At 40.1% G+C, this 17924-nt stretch overlaps 1 protein-coding gene across 2 annotated transcripts in view; it reads left to right on the top strand.

Annotated features, from left to right (window-relative positions):
• b4galt2 (UDP-Gal:betaGlcNAc beta 1,4- galactosyltransferase, polypeptide 2) overlaps positions 1-17924 on the top strand; it is a 187256-nt gene that overhangs the window by 23125 nt on the left and 146207 nt on the right. For both annotated transcript variants that reach the window (XM_047588864.1, XM_047588865.1), the window contains exon 2: positions 1538-2481. In XM_047588864.1, the coding sequence (XP_047444820.1) occupies positions 2136-2481 (346 nt within the window). In that variant the 5' untranslated portion in view covers positions 1538-2135. The remainder of the gene's footprint in view (positions 1-1537; positions 2482-17924) is intronic.

The following is a 17924-nucleotide window of genomic DNA, read 5'->3' as shown; positions in this document are numbered from 1 at the left end:
ATCCCTTTTTTATTTATTTGATGTGTGAGACTTAGACGTTGCTTAGACAGTCTGGATTGTTATTGACGCTCTGTAAACCAAAGTGTTTCCATGGTGAGCTCCAAGCCTGAAACCCTGGAGAGCAAGTATTAGGCTGATGGTTGTACGAGAAAACTAATCTGCCACTCTATACTGATAATTAATAATTTCAAGTCATTTCTTTTCCAAATCTTTGGCTTTGAGAATTTTGGAAGCGTTGCTGTTTATTTGTCACGTGTCGTGGTAAATTAAATATTCTTGGGTCGCTGGTCAGGCAAAATAAGTTGGAGAAGTCTTGTGAAGCAGGAAATTGGGATTGACATTTTTTAAATTATTGTGTCACTTTTTATTATTAGTAAAGTAAGTTAATCAAAAATATCTTATCGGATAATAAGTTACGAATCGGACCTGTCTCTCGGTGATAGTTTTTGGTTTTCATTAGTTCAGTTCATTGGTTCATTGGTTCTGAACTAGATAAAATATAATAAAACTTTTCTGGTTAATCGCTGATTTTCATTTGAAAACACTTCACACGTAAAGTTACTGCCCTTTTGTATTTGCGTGTGAAAACTCTCCTATGAGGGAGACTGAAACAAATAAATACTGGACTACATGTCTTCCATCCCAAACGAGAGTGTTGTGCACATTATTTTGTGAAAATATTGCATTTGCCAGGTTTGAGTGATGAGTGCGGTTTTAACCACCGGAGAAACTCAAGAGCCGAGACTTGCATTAGATACAAACACCAGTAAAGATCTGTAACTGCCTCTGTTTCTCTCTTGGCTCTTTTGGTTTTCATCAGAAAATCTGATGTAATTCTGGCTTCTTCTTTTTTTTTTTTTGTATGTTCTTCAACCTCATCTTTTCTTTGCTCTTATTGATTGGAAAAGCCATGACCATACAGTAAGCATTGCCCGTGGGAACGCTCTAAGTGCTCCCCCCCAATCTCTCTCTCTGCTTTGCTCATATGTTCGCTGCATTGTATTTTCCCACTTGCCGTCTCATTCTACCATAAATGCTTTTTAAACCACTTGACTGGAAAATTGACTTGGCATGTCAATTTGCCTGAACTGCCCGAGTCGAGGCTCGTTGTTTATTTGCGTCCGTGGATGTTTTTATTGTCGACGCCGTCTTTGTCAAATTCTTGGGTGTACTTCTTGCTCTGCAGGGAGCGGATTTTCTGAATTTATTTCACTGCTGTTCAACCAGGCTTCTGGAAAAAGATCAAGGTCACTGAAAGCACTTAAGGGTGCCTGTAGAAGATCGATGATGTTTTGGTTCGATTTGATTCAGCGAATAATGGAACTCGCAAGTCACTGTACGGAGTCAAAATATGCAGCTATAATTAATGACACTTCACCTACACGGTAACATTGGAACATTAACACTGTTTAACAGCACATTTGTTAATGTTGGCCTGGTAATATAAAGAAAAAGATAAATCAATATATTAAATTGAATATAAAATGGATGTGGCTTCATTCTGACTAAGTTCGTTCTTGTGTTTTTTATTTCCCAGGTGCCTGAGACTTGACAGGTTAATGACTTCTAGTCAAGATGGCAGCATTTTGTATCCACGACCAATCCCTTCTGGAAGTCTGACTGACCCGGTGCTATAAGAAGAGGTCAAACGGATGGAAATGACAGCTGACCCTCTTCCCCACGCTAATGAATGTTTGCGCCATCACTGGTACAATCTATTATTTAGAAGCCCATAGAAAGAGCGGACTGTCTTTTGGCACTAATAATTCATTATATGACCAGATATCCTTTAAAAAAAATTGTCACAAAGGCCTTATGTCTTAGATTAGATCCTGTTCATTTGACAAATATGAATATTAGTGAATGCTCTTGAGTCCTTGGGGAAAGGAATGCATTGATGAAGACTAAGTAAAGTAGGGTACAAGTAGATGTAGTTGACGTCAGAGCCCCCCTGGCCTCTTAAATGACCTCATGACCCCTGGGGAAGCAAGATAGTTGTTTATTGGCTGACACATGCCATCCTCAGAGGTCTAACAGTATCTGATATTACTCCGTTGGGATGAGCGCATGCCCCTAGCCTCGCCACGCCAGCGTTGTCGTGGCTGGCCGTCGCGGGACGGTCGCCTTCCTCTGCCATGACCCGGCTGATGTTGGGCCGAACTCTGGAGCGCATCTGTAAAGGCGTCCTGCTGCTCTGCCTGCTCCACTTCGTCATCATGATGATCCTTTACTTTGACGTCTACTCGCAGCGCTTCGACATCTTCAGCCGCTTCAACAACGGCCGCAACGGATCCAGGAATAACGTCAGCGGAGCCGGGAGCGGACATCATTTTTACTACTACAACCTCTCCCGCCCCAACGCAACATTAGCCAGCTACCTGGCCACAGGCGACCAGCTGGTACAGAGCATGCAGCCTGAGAATAATCCGACGCCTTCCCCCAAACCACCACCGCCGTGTCCTGAGAACCCGCCAGGCCTCGGTGAGTAAAACTTCTCCACTGCCTCCTGCACCATTTGAAGCTTCTGTTTTAAGCCATATCATTTACAAAATGTCTGTTGTGACACTGACAAGGTGTAGAAAGGTGCCATACGATAGCTGGTTACATTAGCTTTGTGGAGGGACAACACACATACTGTATAAATTGCTGGTGCTTTCCCGACCAAACCGTTTTGGGGCACTCCCTGAGGGTAACAACCAGCTGGGGAGCTCCCTTGAGAACTACACACATTCAAGTGTGTTTTCTTCTGTTTGCATTCACATTGCTTGTAAGAACACAGTGAAGTGAGATGATGCATTGGCTGGGGCTTGGCATATATAGCAACACAACTTCTTGTTCTGCACGACAAGATGGTTTCATACAGGCTTGGTGAAGCTTACATTTCATTGTCAGTCTGTTTCTCCATGTTTTGTTCTTTTTTTTAGGCTAACTTTAAGAGCAGCTGTTGTTGGTCTGGTCTTTTGGTGCGAATCGTTGATGTGAATACCCTTAAATGTTGCACCTTTTCAGACTGTCATGACCCCATCTGCCCTCTGAATACAGATGTGTTTAAATGGCTGTCGCTACCTCCTACAGTTGCATTTGTACTAGAACGTTTTAAAAATGCATCCACTTAAAAAGGGAGTTTAATAGTACAGGTGCGGTTAAATGGCCGTGGCTACCTCATGCTGAATTTCACAGCTGCATTCGAAAGTGAGAAAAAGACTGCTAACTGATCTGCCCTATTGGTTTGTCAATGAGGAGTTGTCTCTGCTCATGAGAGGTGAAATCATGTGTGCAGATTTTACTTCATCTTGTCTCGATTTATCAAGCTAACACTGTTTGGGAACAAAGAAGGTTTTCCTTTGTGTCTCACAGTTTAATTACAATACGCTAGGACTAGCCCATCATTTTATTCTGCAGCCAACATATGCTATAGCTTTTATTATAGCTCATTATAGTTCATAAAGTTTTTGATCTGAATGATTGAGCTTGAGATTTGATGTCTTTCTTGCTCAATCACCTTCTCTGATGACCTATTTGCCTGATTGGTTTTTCCAGTTGGCTTGTTGTTATGGCCCGTACGTACTGTATGCCCGGAAACGTAAACCTGGAGGATTTGCACATCATTGATTAATGTAATGAATAGGAGAGATGAGACCCCGATCTGAGCTTGAAGGCGGAGGGTACCGTTTTATATTCTGTAAATAAATGCATCTCTAGTCTTATTTCAATTAGCCGGAGAGCAACTATAGCCATAATTTTGTTTTTCCAGGTCAGCCCACAACATAAAATGGATTTAATGTCAACGATTTACACTGTGGTATTTCAACCTTATAGACTCACAGTGGAGCTGTTAACACAGATTCATGCAGTCGGACTCATTCGTACATCTACAGAAAACACACACACATAAATGGGCACAAAACAATGCATTAAGGGGTTTCTTTTGTGTTTTCATTTCTTAAAAGAACACAGATGTTGAAGTAACTGTATTAATCGAAAGGCTGGGATCTAATTAGATGCAGGTTGAAGGCATCTTGAGAATTAACTGTGTATGCAGTTTTAAACAATGTCGGCGTAGTTTAATTTAAAAAAAAAAGTAAAGTACTGAAATTGTGATCGAGAGAGACTTTGTCCAACATTTCAAATCAATCTTAATTTCCATCCATATCCAAAACAAATCCATACATCATATTTGTCAATACACCAAGAGACAAACCCAAGACGTCTGTAGGTACAGTGGGGGAAATAAGTATTTGATCCCCTGCTGAATTTGTAAGTTTGCCCACTTCCATAGAAATGATCAGACTCTGGTTTTTATGGTTGTTTACTGGTTATGGGTATAGACAGAATATCAATCGAAAATGCATAAAAAACACACAATCTAAAAGTTATAAATTGTTATGTATTTTATTAAGGGAAATAAGTATTTGATCCCCAACAATTCACTTAGAATTCAGGCTCCTACAGATTGGCTGGTGCGCATGTGGCACACAGCTGTGCTCAGTCAACTAATTACCAATACTCCTGATCTTAACTCGTCATGTATATAAAGCACACCTGCTCTAAGAATCGGTTTCTTACATTCCAACTTCTACAGCACCATGGGCAAGACCAAAGAGCTGTCAAAAGATGTCAGGGACAAGATTGTAGACCTGCACAAGGCTGGTATAGGTTACAAAACCATCAGCAAAAGGCTTGGTGAGAAGGTGACAACTATTGGTGCCATTATTCGCAAGTGGAAGACCCATAAAAGGACCATCAACTGTCCTCGGTCTGGAGCTCCCCGCAAAATCTCGCCTCATGGAGCGAGGATGATGATGAGAAAGGTGAGGGAGCAGCCTAAAACAACACGGCAGGAGCTTGTTAATGATCTGGAAGCAGTTGGGACCTCCGTCACCAAGAAAACAGTTGGCAACACACTGCGCCGTTATGGATTGAACTCTTGCAGTGCCCGCAAGGTCCCCCTGCTCAAGAAGGCACATGTACAGGCCCGCCTTAAGTTTGCCAGTGAACATCTAAATGACTCAGAGAACGCTTGGGAGAAAGTGCTGTGGTCTGACGAAACCAAAGTTGAGCTATTTGGCATTAACTCGACCCGCCGTGTTTGGAGGATGAAAAAATGTGAGTATGACCCAAAGAACACCATACCCACGGTTAAGCATGGAGGTGGAAACATCATGTTTTGGGGCTGTTTTTCAGCAAAGGGTACAGGGCAACTTCACCGCATTATGGGGCCAATGAATGCAGCCATGTACTGTAACATCTTGGACAAAAACCTTCTTTCCTCAGCAAGAACACTGAAGATGCCTCGTGGGTGGGTTTTCCAACATGACAATGACCCAAAACATACTGCCAGGACAACAAAGGAGTGGCTCAAGAAGAAGCATATTAAGGTCATGGAGTGGCCTAGTCAGTCTCCAGACCTTAACCCGATCGAAAACCTGTGGAGGGAGCTGAAGCTCCAACTTTCCAAGAGGCAGCCAAGAAACTTGAAGGATTTAGAGACTGTCTGTAAAGATGAATGGGCCAAAATCCCTCCTGCGCTGTGTGCAAACCTGGTGACCAACTACAAGAGACATCTCATCGCTGTGCTTGCCAACAAAGGTTTCTCTACAAAGTACTGACTTGTGTTGTGCTTGGGGATCAAATACTTATTTCCCTTAATAAAATACATAACAATTTATAACTTTTAGATTGTGTGTTTTTTATGCATTTTCGACTGATATTCTGTCTATACCCATAACCAGTAAACAACCATAAAAACCAGAGTCTGATCATTTCTATGGAAGTGGGCAAACTTACAAATTCAGCAGGGGATCAAATACTTATTTCCCCCACTGTATATTATACCATCATCAGCGTAAAGCTTTGTCATTAACTAAAAGTGACATTATGTACATCATAGGTCACTATAACTTTTAATCATAAAACTGCAAAGGTTTTATGATTTTGCGAATGTTAATTTTGTGACTCTTTGGCTTCTAGCTCTCTGAGTTTTTGTCGCACAGTGAAGAGACAGGCGTTGTTGTAATCAGCAGGATCTCTGCTTTCATATGTTTGTGGGCGGCTATCATGAAGTGGTGAGGCCAGTAAGAGCACTAAATGAGACGTTTGCTGTATTCGTGTTTTCGTCATGTTCCCATACAGTTGCTTGGGGTTTCATTTGTGTCCTGATGGAGGCTTTTAGATGAGTTTGTCCCTGTCATATTGTGTATTTCATGTTTGGAATGATGCGTTGAGAATGTCTGTTTTGCACAGATCTCATCTCAGCCCCCTGTATGGTATGGTATGATACCACTTAGCCAGTCAAGTCTATGCCAGTTGGTACACATTGCAACTCTAGAGTTAGATAGCTTAACCCTAACCCAAATAGACAGAGAGAGTTAGACATAAGATAGACATAAGATGGAAAAAGAAAGAGAAAAAGGTGATACATGCAGAGAAAACAAAAGTAGAGAAATGGATGAGTGTACCATTGTTGAGAAGTGTTGAGATTTATAAACTGTAAATTTGGTTCAGACTATTGAGTCAAGATGCGAAACAGAAAAGGAGAAATTCAAGCTTTTCCCCCTTCATTTTATTTTTCTGAAGTTAAACCAAATATGAAAATTGTGCATGTTCACATAAAGTGTTTATTTTCTCTTATTCGGAAATGCAGCCCTGCATTTTTTTAGTTAAAGAGATAACATCAGTCATTCATTATTGTTGTACAGAATTTATTTGATTTGACAGTCGGGTATTGATTACATAAAGATGTTGTTTCTTATACCAGGGTACTTAAATACATTGGACATTATAATCTTCTGGATTTCTATAACTGGACCTGTTTAGATTTTAGTCGAATAACCCTGATAGACACAAGTACACAGACACATGTGACTATGGCTGCGTACAGAGGTCACACATATCTTGAGGAAAGAGTAGGACACTATTTGATATGTAAAACTCCTCTTCACATTAGTATGGTATGCACACCTTCACTCTGGCACACATAAAGACACGCATCTAATTATCATCAGCATCCATCCACCCAACAAATCAGAGGTTGATAGAGTCACACTAAGCCTCAGGTTTACTAAATCTATAATTGCATAGTCTCTCTCTCTCTCTCACACACACGCGTACTTTCATGAATACTCACAGATAATAGAGCCCAGGGAGGAGGAACTAAGTCCCACTGTCATTATTTCACATTGGCTAAAATACGCTTGACCTGCCATCTGAGTGCTGTTTATCTCTGTGTCATTATCCTGCGGCACATCCTGATACTTATGATTGAAACAGAACCTACTATCATCTGCTGAAGTAGGTTTTAATATTTAGTTTAAAGTCCACATGCACATCCAAAAATTTGCTAATTGGCCGTTACTGTGCAGAGTTTGATAATGATTTTAAAATGTATCCACTACAAAAAGGGAGTTTGAATATACTGAACATAAAACAATAAAAGAAGTGTGATGTGAGAGCTTGTAGCTTCCAGCGGATATAATACAGAGAACCGACTTTTCTGTGACGTAAGGAACATCTTTTGTCCAGGCTCTTAACCTTTGAAATGAACGAAAAGAGAAATGTCTTTGTAGATTGTGGATTCTTCTGTGAGAGAGAAAGAGTGGATAGGGGTTTGGAAGATGTTTGAACTTCTTTTTTTATTGTTTTTTTAAAGCACTTTAATGGAAAAAAAAATGGACACAAAGAGTAAGAGACACAATTTGTTAAACCATGTCTGGGGAGGATGAAACTGAAAAAGAAAAGAAAAACAAAGCAAAACATTTATTGTCTACGTCTAATTTGTTGCTAATTTTTGGATTTGGGAGAAAGTTTTATACTTTTATAGAAGCGGCATTGATCAAATTGCACATTTGCATTCATAGTGAAATATATTTGTCTCCTATAAAATGCATTTTTATGTGTTTATCCAGCGATCCACTTTTTTTCTTCTGTGGTTCTTGTCTCAGTGCCCCTCATAATTGACCTCTTATTGAACCGGTTACTTTCCTTTGTTCTTAAGTTGTCTTTTGACTTTGCTTAGTCATAAATCTCCTATTTTATCAATGCCACTAACACCTTATGTAATAGAGCTACACCGATCAGCCACAACATTAAAACCACAGACGGAAGAAACTAACATTGATCATCTTGTTACAATTCAGTGTTCTGTTTGAATCTGGTATTCGTGTGGATGTTACTTAGACATGTTCCACCCACCTAGACCAGACCAGGCACCCCCACCCCATTTTACAAGAACACACATGTAAAATGTTTAGGAACAACTTAAAAAATATGAAGAACAGCACAAGGTGTTGACCTGGCCTCCAAATTCATTAGGTCCCAAACTGATCAAGTATCTCTGGGATGATCCACAGAGGCCTCTCTTATCAACCCAGGGGACCCATTGGCCCCCCACTAACAACATCCTGTCCAGGACACCCTCAGAAGACCCATGTCCATTCTCTGGATCAGTCTCAACTGACTTAGAGGCACAAGGCAGACCTACACAATATTAGGAAGGTGGTCATAATGTTATGCCTGATCAGTGAATAATTTATCTATGTATTTTTTCCCCCAAAAATAAAAACAGGTTAGGTTTTCACGTAACTTCTTACTTCTCGTATAATTAGTACCCTCGTTACTTCAAAAAAAAAAAAAATTAAATAATTACAGACCCGATTCCGACCTACTGCCTCTTCACCTCGCTGGAATTTTTCACTGTTTCCCCTCTTTTTTTCCCGGGTGTCGTGACTAATTTCTCGTCTTGGATTACTGCAGCAGCTGTGGATATTGTGTACCCTCTAAAAGCCCATTGAATTAGAGAATGTGGCTTTTGACTAGATGGCAGGCTTAATGGTATGTTCCTGTCAGGATGATTATTTCATTTCTCGCCTTCGTTGAATTAGTGAGAATTAGTTTCCTCCCATGTTATTAATAGCGTACATGCTTGTTGATATAACATATTTCTATTTCCTTTGTCCAATAACACTCGGCAAAGCTTCGTTGATGAAACCAGAACGTGTTTCTTATTTTCTTCCCACCTGTTCCATCTGTAAATGAGCTTTGTAAACTTAATCCCTCGCCAGCGGTCTCGCAGCGGTGTCAACAGTTTTTTTTTTTTTCTCTCTTCTTTTTACTGATTGCTTTTCTCATTTGATAATGAGGTTGGTGACGTGCTTTGAAATTGGGAGTGGGAGATAAAGCTGTCAGGCTGATTTGTCTGAAGCTGAGGTTCGCTGATTCCATTATTTGGCCTGGAATTGGCTGTCGGTGACTCTAGATTTGGCATTCATACCAGGCACAGGTGTACTCTTGTAGCTTATCTCTGCCTTTTCTCTGTGATGGAGTGGCTGCCTTGGGGCTGTAATGAGCAGGAAGGCAGGGAAAGACTGAGCGAGCCTGTTTTTCAGGCACAGGTGCAGAGACGGAGAGAAAGGGATCTAATGGATGGCGGTATGATGGCTGGTATGAAGTGAGACGGACGGAGAGGCAGGATGGAGCGAAGGAGGGAGCAGCCGGTGGAGAGGTGAGGAGGGGGGTTGGGGGGTGGCGGGGGTGTCGAGGGAAAACGGGGAAACCTTGGACAGAGGTATACACTCACACACATACATAGAAAGTGTGTGTGAGAGAGAGAGAGACGGCTGAGAAACAAACAAACAAACCCTTGGCTGTCCCACAACACCAGCTGACAGGTGCTGCCTGTATGAGTGGCTAGCATCCACAGTTTATATCCTGACTGCATGTGTGTGTGTGTGTGTGTGTGTGTGTGCGGTGATGTTTGTGTTAGTGTGAGCTGGGATATGCTAATCAGCTGTTCATCAAAAAACTGTAATGTAGCCTTGATAAATGATTGCGCATCTTTGAAAATACTTTTTTTTTGTTAGTAAAAAAAAAAAAAAATGGAAAGAAAAACTTTGAAAACTTTCAGTATTTTTTTAATTACTATGTTGTAATTATGTGAACGTCCTGTGTGATTGCTGCGTGGCTTACGTTCAGAGGGGGTGGGTTTAAAAACAACCTTTATGACTTTACCAAATCTTAAATAAAACACATATATTTATCAGCCATAACATTATGACCACCTTCCTAATATTGTGTAGGTCTCCCTTTGTGCCTCCAAAACAGTTGTGACTCATCAGAGAGTGGACATGGGCCTTCTGAGGGTGTCCCGGGGCTTTGGGTGCGATGGGGTGATCCAGGCTTGTTCTATTGCATCCCACAGATACATGATCAGTTTGGGAACTAGTGAATTTGGAGGCCAGGTCAACACCTTGTGCATTTCTAAGAAACATCCACAGGAATGCCAGGTCCAAAAGTTCCACAGCAGAACGTCCTAAAAAGATGGTCAATGTTATTTATTTCAACAATGCGACTTTCAAAGTGACAAACAGCTGCAGGTTTGACTCCTATTAGTAACTGGAAAGGCAGGCAGGAAACTTCTGCTTGTTTTTGTACTGGTGCTACTACAAGAGTTTTTTTTTTTTTTAGCCAGACGCTTCGATGCTGGAGCTAGTGCTAACATTTTAAGACCTGCCTCGCCAGTGACATATTAGTCAGGTTTCACTCTGCTGTGTAATTCAGATATTGCATTTAGCATTTCTTCTTACTTGGTGCCTACCTGTACAAGACAGTTGCTATAACCAGATGTAGATGATTTCCAACTCAAGCAGAAAATATACACTTATTGTAAGTTGTTATTTTTTATTGGTATTTTGGATGTTTATTTTGATGCCCCATATATATTTTTTGAAATTTAATAAATACATTAAAAAAATGCAGATTGACATGAGATTTAATGTATTTATTTAATTTTTAATCTGTGAGATTTAAAAAAAAATCTTTGTGTACAATTCTGTATGTTTGTGAGTGTGCTTTCTTCTCACGATCCAATCCTGTTTTTTTATTTATTCTTTTCTTTAATCAGTTCTTTGTACATACACAGCTACTACACCACTGGGAAGTTAAAAGCTATTTTCCAGTTTTAAATTGGCTGCGCCACACAGATTTCTCAATCAAATGTAATTAGCAAAGAGTTTACTGTCTTCTCCATCTGCACTGTACAAAACTGGAGATGCTGAGCAGGTTGTACCCGAGCCTTTTTTTATCCTGCGAGACATGAATGTAATGAAGCCAGAAATATTTCACAATGCCTCTCTGGATAATATTGTATGGTATCACCTAGCAACTGGGACTCTTGCACATGATGGAAAAATTAAAGACTTTCTTTTACACAGTTGCCATGTAATTCTCAATATGCCTAAGTATCATTAATTTTCCTGCCTTTTGATACTTGATTATCTCAATTTCTCTCCCTTCTGTTCTGTTTAGATGTTTTACTTCCTTCCTGGCCTTGCATCTGTTCATATTTATACACTTTATAGTTTTATAGTAGGACTCTAAAGCAAGATGTTTTCTTAATTAATTAATTGCTGCACATTTCCTTTCCTCTTCTCCCTCATAGCTCAGCCTTTTCACCCTCGCTGTCTGTGTGTTTTGTAGCACACTGGTACCCTTTTTACCATATAAAATAACTGTGAAGACATATTTTGTCTATCTATCCTTTGATCGGTTTCAGAGTTTCTCATCCTCATCTTGGTGTCTACAGGTCGGGCAGAGGGCAGCAATACGTATCAAACTTCAAAGCAGCTGTGGTTCGATACTGAGATATCGCCGCATCACTGAGCTGCTCATCTATCATGTAGTGTGTAACAAGTCAGTGTGAAGTCTCTCTAGAGATCTCTGCTGGGCCTCTACTATCGCATTCATACACTGTCTCATTGGTCCTTTTATCAATATTCAAAACTGTCTTTAGAAAGCCCCGGATGGACAAACCAAACATTAGCAAATGGATCATCAACAGATGCTATTAAACCCAACACACTGAGTAGTTAAACCAAAAGATCCAGGATGCTTAGACCCCTTTTGTGTTAGTAAACAAAATTATGTTTTTCTGTGGGCGGGGCTTAGCTGGAGGCAAAATAATCCACAGACATACGTTGGTTATCGCAGACTAGCAGCTTCTGACGCCCTGTTTTTGACAATGGAGTTTTTTATTTCAACATATACGGTCCAGACACTTGATACCAAGTGTGTTACCCATTAGCTGTGCTAATGTTAGCTTGAACTTTCGAGTGGGAGCTACACAATTTGATTTGGTGAAGCTGCGCACAAGCATTTTTGATGACTGCCTCTATTCAATTCTCTCCTTTTATTGTAATTAACCACATGTTTATACAATCTTTAACCACACTTGTCCGATTGTGGCCCCCTACAACAAGGTGAGATGACATTAGCTGCATCACCATTACAGTTTTTTTGCTAAATAAATTTCTGAAATTTAGATAAAGTACAATTGAGCTTTGTACGTCTCTCGTTAAGTCTTGTCTCGCGATATCCCACAATTCTCTTAAACTGTCGTCATGCATGACTTCAAATGAACTGGTCACATTATCCCCTGCGTCATCTCCAGCTCCATCTGACCACTGTGACGTAGTCATGACTTAGCCTGTTCGGTTAGCTTTGTTCTGAGACAGGACGGTACAGTTGCCGTATGAATATGTTTTGTCTCAGAAATTGACGCGATAACCTGTATCAATTGTATCTTATTATAAATACAGAAGGTAATTTTTTTTTGAAGAAGAACATGAGATGTATGGTTGTGATGGCATCTTTGTTTGGAAGCAGCTTGTTTGGAGCTGGATTGATTAATGGAGGTTCACTCGTGAGTTAATTGCTGTAATTTATTTTAATATATTACTACCTAATCACATTTTGAAGTTATTTGCCCAACAATTTACAGTATGCGCACATGAACACACTACACAAATATACATTGCCAGTCAGTGTAAATGTGCTTCAAACATGTTCAGGTGGTAGACACATACAGTGCTTGTACATTACAGACCACGTTTAATGACCTCTGGACAAGAGTGTCTTGTTTTATTCATAGCCAGAGAGTCATTTTAATGGAATGACATGCCTGTAGTTACTCTGAACGTAACATGTGTGTGTTCCTTGGGGGAGGGGGAACCATCGGGAGGTTTCTGGATCAGTAGAAACAGTTTAAAGCTGAATCCAGGCTGAATCCAGGCTTCACCTCCCCAATAGCTTTGTGGCGCAGCATGTTTTCTTATCTTTCTATTCATATTTAATGGCAGATTTATATAGTAGGAGTACTTATGTGTGGAACAATGCCCTGTGCTAGTTCAGAAACATGCATCTTGTTTCGTTTAGACCTAGAAAAATATATTTATACTACAGCTGCTGGTCTGCTCGCCCAGTGACTGTTCCAACCACCCATCCCACGACCCTCCAGAGGACAAGAAGTTCCAAAAAATAAATGAATGAATGCTGTGATGCTTTACAATAACTATGTGGGTGATATGTGAGATCACCTCGTCACTGTGAAGACTAGGGCCAATTTGTACGTATGTGAGGAAAACGGAAGTGCTACTAGTAGTTGAAGGCTAGGAAATAATTTTTTAGTTCTGCTTGTGCTCTGGTTCTCCAAGATGAGCAGCCTTAGACAGGGGGCCGACTAGTGCCGACATGTAGTGCCGAGTTACATAGGAATTAATTAGGGGTTTGCTCATTCATATATTAGCATGTTTGTATGGTGATATACTTGCAGTTTACTGCATATCGTTAAAGGGTAGATTAAAGTGCAGTTTATTTGCTTTTTAATTAGTGGCATCTAAAAAAAAAGATGGTGAATGAGGCAAGTACAACATATGTACAGTTAATATGTGTCTGTTTCGTCTTCACAAAACTCAAAACTGTACTGAAGTAATTTTCATTTGCCTAAAAATGCTCTAAATCAAACAAAGTTGAACTTTAAAATTAAACAAAGTTGAACTTTGAGTTTTCCAACATCAAATGTGTAATTAAGCTGAGGTAGATAAGTGGAATCCTTAACTTGATGTTTTCACTAAGATGAATGTTTCTCCAATATTCATACATTAATCAGAACATCTTCATCTGTCTTATTTTTATGGTCTTGATAGTAAACATGTAATCCACGAGCCTTAGTCTGTTTTTATTTATGTTTTGTCTTTGAACTTTCATACTCCACAAAATACACGGGTTTAGAGTTTGTGTTCAGAGTAAATCCGTCAAACATGCCAGAAGTTAATTAACGGCAACGGCGTCTTTCACAGGATTTTCTCTTCACTTATCCCGGTGAACTTTTCAAACCCCGAAAACACCCGCAAGGTAAACTGAAGTAAAACAGGCGCGAATTCATGTCTTCTGCCAACGTTTCCTGTGTTCATTAGGCAAGGAAATAACATCAGTCTGGCGAGAAAATAAAAACAGCCTAGTTTCCCTCACTGGTTTCAATCAAACCAAGAAACAAGGTTGCTCTCTTCAGAAACACATTGCTATGCACTCCCACACAGCGAGGAAGCCGGCGCAGCTATGGTCGAGGAAGCAAAGGGCTCTTGACAACATAATGGCTGCCATAACTTCATTAAAACGGTTCGGCTTCTCTTCCTCGGAGCCATTCACTTCTTACCACAGAACTGTCCTGCTGTGAGTGAGTTTCCATCCACATGTGGAAACATAATCTAATTGTTTTCCAGCCAATTAGCTGTTCCTTCATCAGTCTGACTGGATATCTGGTTGCTGACTTCACTTCTTCCTTCCTTTCTGAAAAAAAAAAAATCTTTAGGAAACATTATCTCCTGCCCTCATTTAGAAATCAAATGCACTGTAAGGAAGTGCTACATTAGCAATGACTTTGCTTTTATCCAGTGGAATAAAAGGTGAAACTATTTGACCCGGTGCATCTGAGCAGCCTCATCACCTCTGAAGTGTCTTTAACATAGGACATAATTAGTCCTTTGCTAAGATGCAACAATCGCAGCATGAAATAAGACATGAAGTTGGAAAAGGAGCTCTTTACGGCTCACACAGGAGTGATCTCTTGGTGCTCAGGTGGTATGAATGAGTGAAGACTGACGGTTGTTACACCAAACCTAAATGACTGCGGGAAAGGAAAACACTGTCATGACAGATGTTTATGATGTGAGATCCTGGCAGATGGCATCAATAACACCTGTGGTTCACACTGAGTTTTCACTAAGCAAAGCAGGAATATATATTTATTATTGAAGCTGATAAAAAATGGATTAAAAGAGGAGCACCTGTGCTGGGCACCGTAGAAACCAAACTGTTTGCCGGTGGAGTGCGCAGAGGACGCAGTAAGAGCTTCAAAACAGCATCAAGCGATTAAGTGTCACCAATCGTTTTACCAGAGAAGGTGACGTCGTTATTATGTTGACACAGCAGCCATTTTCCCCCGACGCTCGAATGCTGCGATCGACACAATAATGTTGTATCGTTGTCTTCCAGTCATTTTATTTATTTTTTTCTTCTTTTAAACATTTGTACCGGATACTCCTGGCAGTGTATTTAGTTTGTCATCTCAGGAGCTCTACCGCTGACGTTTGTGTTGATTTCCAGCTTCACGTTTGTCGGCTGGCAGACTCTGACAGCCTCTAATTTTGAATTCAGTTTTTAAAATCCTTTTGGAGACTTTGGCATATTCATTCATTATAAATGTGGTTACAGGAAAGTAAACAAGTTGAGTTTTTTTTCTTTTGCCACATCATTTCTTTTTTTTTTTTTTGAAGGCTTTTTGTCCTTTGATAGTGATTTATCGATGATGTTTCAGCATCTTTACCAACTGTTTATTATCGTCACCGTGACAACAACTTTCCTCTAACCTTAACATTCAAAAATGCTCATTTGGTGTACCTAAACTGGACTAAACTTTAACCATAGCATGTCATCTTGGAGGTTTGGATCCGAAAAGTCTATTTTTTTATCTATTACCACCAATACTTTCTTTGATGAATAATCTACACGGATGGTGGAATCATATGTCGCCTCTGTGTGATTATTAATTAGTATTTATTTAAATTGAAACTTTGAGCCACTGTGATGGCTCTCATCCTTTGTTTGACAGATGACAGCTCTGGGTGCGTGTCTTCATTGGGATGGGATTGTATCCAGTCTGTTTATTTTTTGCTATTTTTTAAATGTTTTTTTTTTTTGTATAATTCTTTTAATTCCCAATAAGAAACTGTGAAAAGTACCACCAATACAACATCCGTTGATCAGCTTTAACTTTTTTTTCTTTTTTTTGGATAATTGAGTTATGTTGTGTCCTGATGTCTGATTGAGACAGAAAACACAAAATCAAATAAGTATTTTTAAGATGAATCCGCCGATTATAATGATTAGCTGCAGCGCTAATCTGCTTTACTGGAGTGCTCCTGCGGCAACAACATCGTAAGTAATCCACAACAAGAAAAACACACACTACAGTAGCAAGCAGCTGTGCCGTTGTGTGTTTTTCTAATACAGAATGTGTTTGTGTGCTTGATGCTTGCCTGTGTGTGTGTGTTTATAGCCTAAATGTTCATTTAACTCTGTATATCTGTCTTGCGCGCTCTCTCGTTGTACGGCATTCTGCATGCGTCTGCGGTGTTGACGCGGTAACAAAATGCCTCCTCTCATCTCGTTTCTCCCGGTTCAGAGCGACTATTAAGGTGCGTGCGCTCTAACAAGCAAGCTCTCCAAATGATAAGTGACAAAACACGCCGTCTCCACACGGCTGTCGTCTGGCAAAACACTGTCACTTATTCTCTCTGACACACAAACACACACAGTGCCCCCCCTCCACTTCTCTCTCTCTCTCAGCACTTCACTCAATTATTTCTTCCTCACCTGCCTCCAGATCCATTTTCTCAACCAGGTTGTGGTTTTACTTTTTTTCCCCCTCTTACATCTACAGAAGCAAAGTACAAAAAAAGAAACGGAGAGATGAAGAATTCATTATTACACAGGATGAGATGTTACAATCTCTTGTACCAAGATCTGAGGCAAAATGCATTTAGAAGGGAAAAAAAAACACCAGCAGGCTAACAGTCAGCTACCAACTAGCAACCAAGAAGAAGAAGAAGAAGTTAACAGCAGTAGGTAAGAAGTGATGGAACATGCAACCAAATGACAACCAACACTTTTCCCCTTTGCAAAACATGAGGCAAAACACATTTAAAACCCCAGTCCAACTGGAGAAAACAAACAAATAAAACCTGCAGGCTAGCTGTCAGCTACCAACTAGAAACCAATGGGACACACTAGCTAACTAGCCTAGCCAGCAGCAGCAGGCAGAAGAAAATAGAACGTTTAGAGAGAAAAATTACACCTGTGGCCCTTTAAAACCTTTAACCTAAAAACCTAAAAACCTTTTAAACATTATTTTAGGAAACAAACACATAAAACATTGCAGTATCTCACAAAAACAAACAGAATGGGAAAACACAGGTGCAGTGAAAATAGGATGGGGACACATTTTCATAGGATCTACATTTCGCTCAAAGAAAATTCTCTCATCATCTAGTTCTTTTAATTTACTTCTATTATGTAACCCCCCCCAAAAAAGTGTAATATATATGTTATGTAAGTATGTATAATTCAGATGAAATTAATGATACGGTGGACCCCCGCCGCACGCTGCAGCACAGACGGTGGTAACTATTTTGACTGGTTGCTAAGCTACGGGGGCACACGCAGGGTGAGCTCAAGGTGTCCTCCGCCCCACGAACACACAACAGACGGCTGAATACAAACTCCCTGCTGCAGATGTTAATGTTCCTGTTTACGTGCTGCGGCGCACACTCTGATTAAAGACTTGTTTGACCGTGCAAACGAAGCTTGGAGATTCGTGCGTGTCCAAAAAAAAAAAAAAAAAAGACTTTCGTGGACTTTCATAGTGTGTTAAAGTAGGCGCCTGTCTCTTTCTGTCATGAAGCAATGGGCTTTACTTTTCACACACACAAAAACGATTTAGGTACAACTAAAACAAAACGTCACAACCATCATGATAACTCCTCAATGTGTCTTTACCATAGATAAGAATCGAAATTATTATGTTTCACCGAGTT

Source organism: Mugil cephalus, chromosome 7 (genome assembly GCF_022458985.1).
Source record: "Mugil cephalus isolate CIBA_MC_2020 chromosome 7, CIBA_Mcephalus_1.1, whole genome shotgun sequence".
Classification (NCBI taxonomy): Eukaryota; Metazoa; Chordata; class Actinopteri; order Mugiliformes; family Mugilidae; genus Mugil; species Mugil cephalus.
Note: the sequence above shows the minus strand (reverse complement) of the source record. Positions and strands in the feature narration are given on the sequence as shown.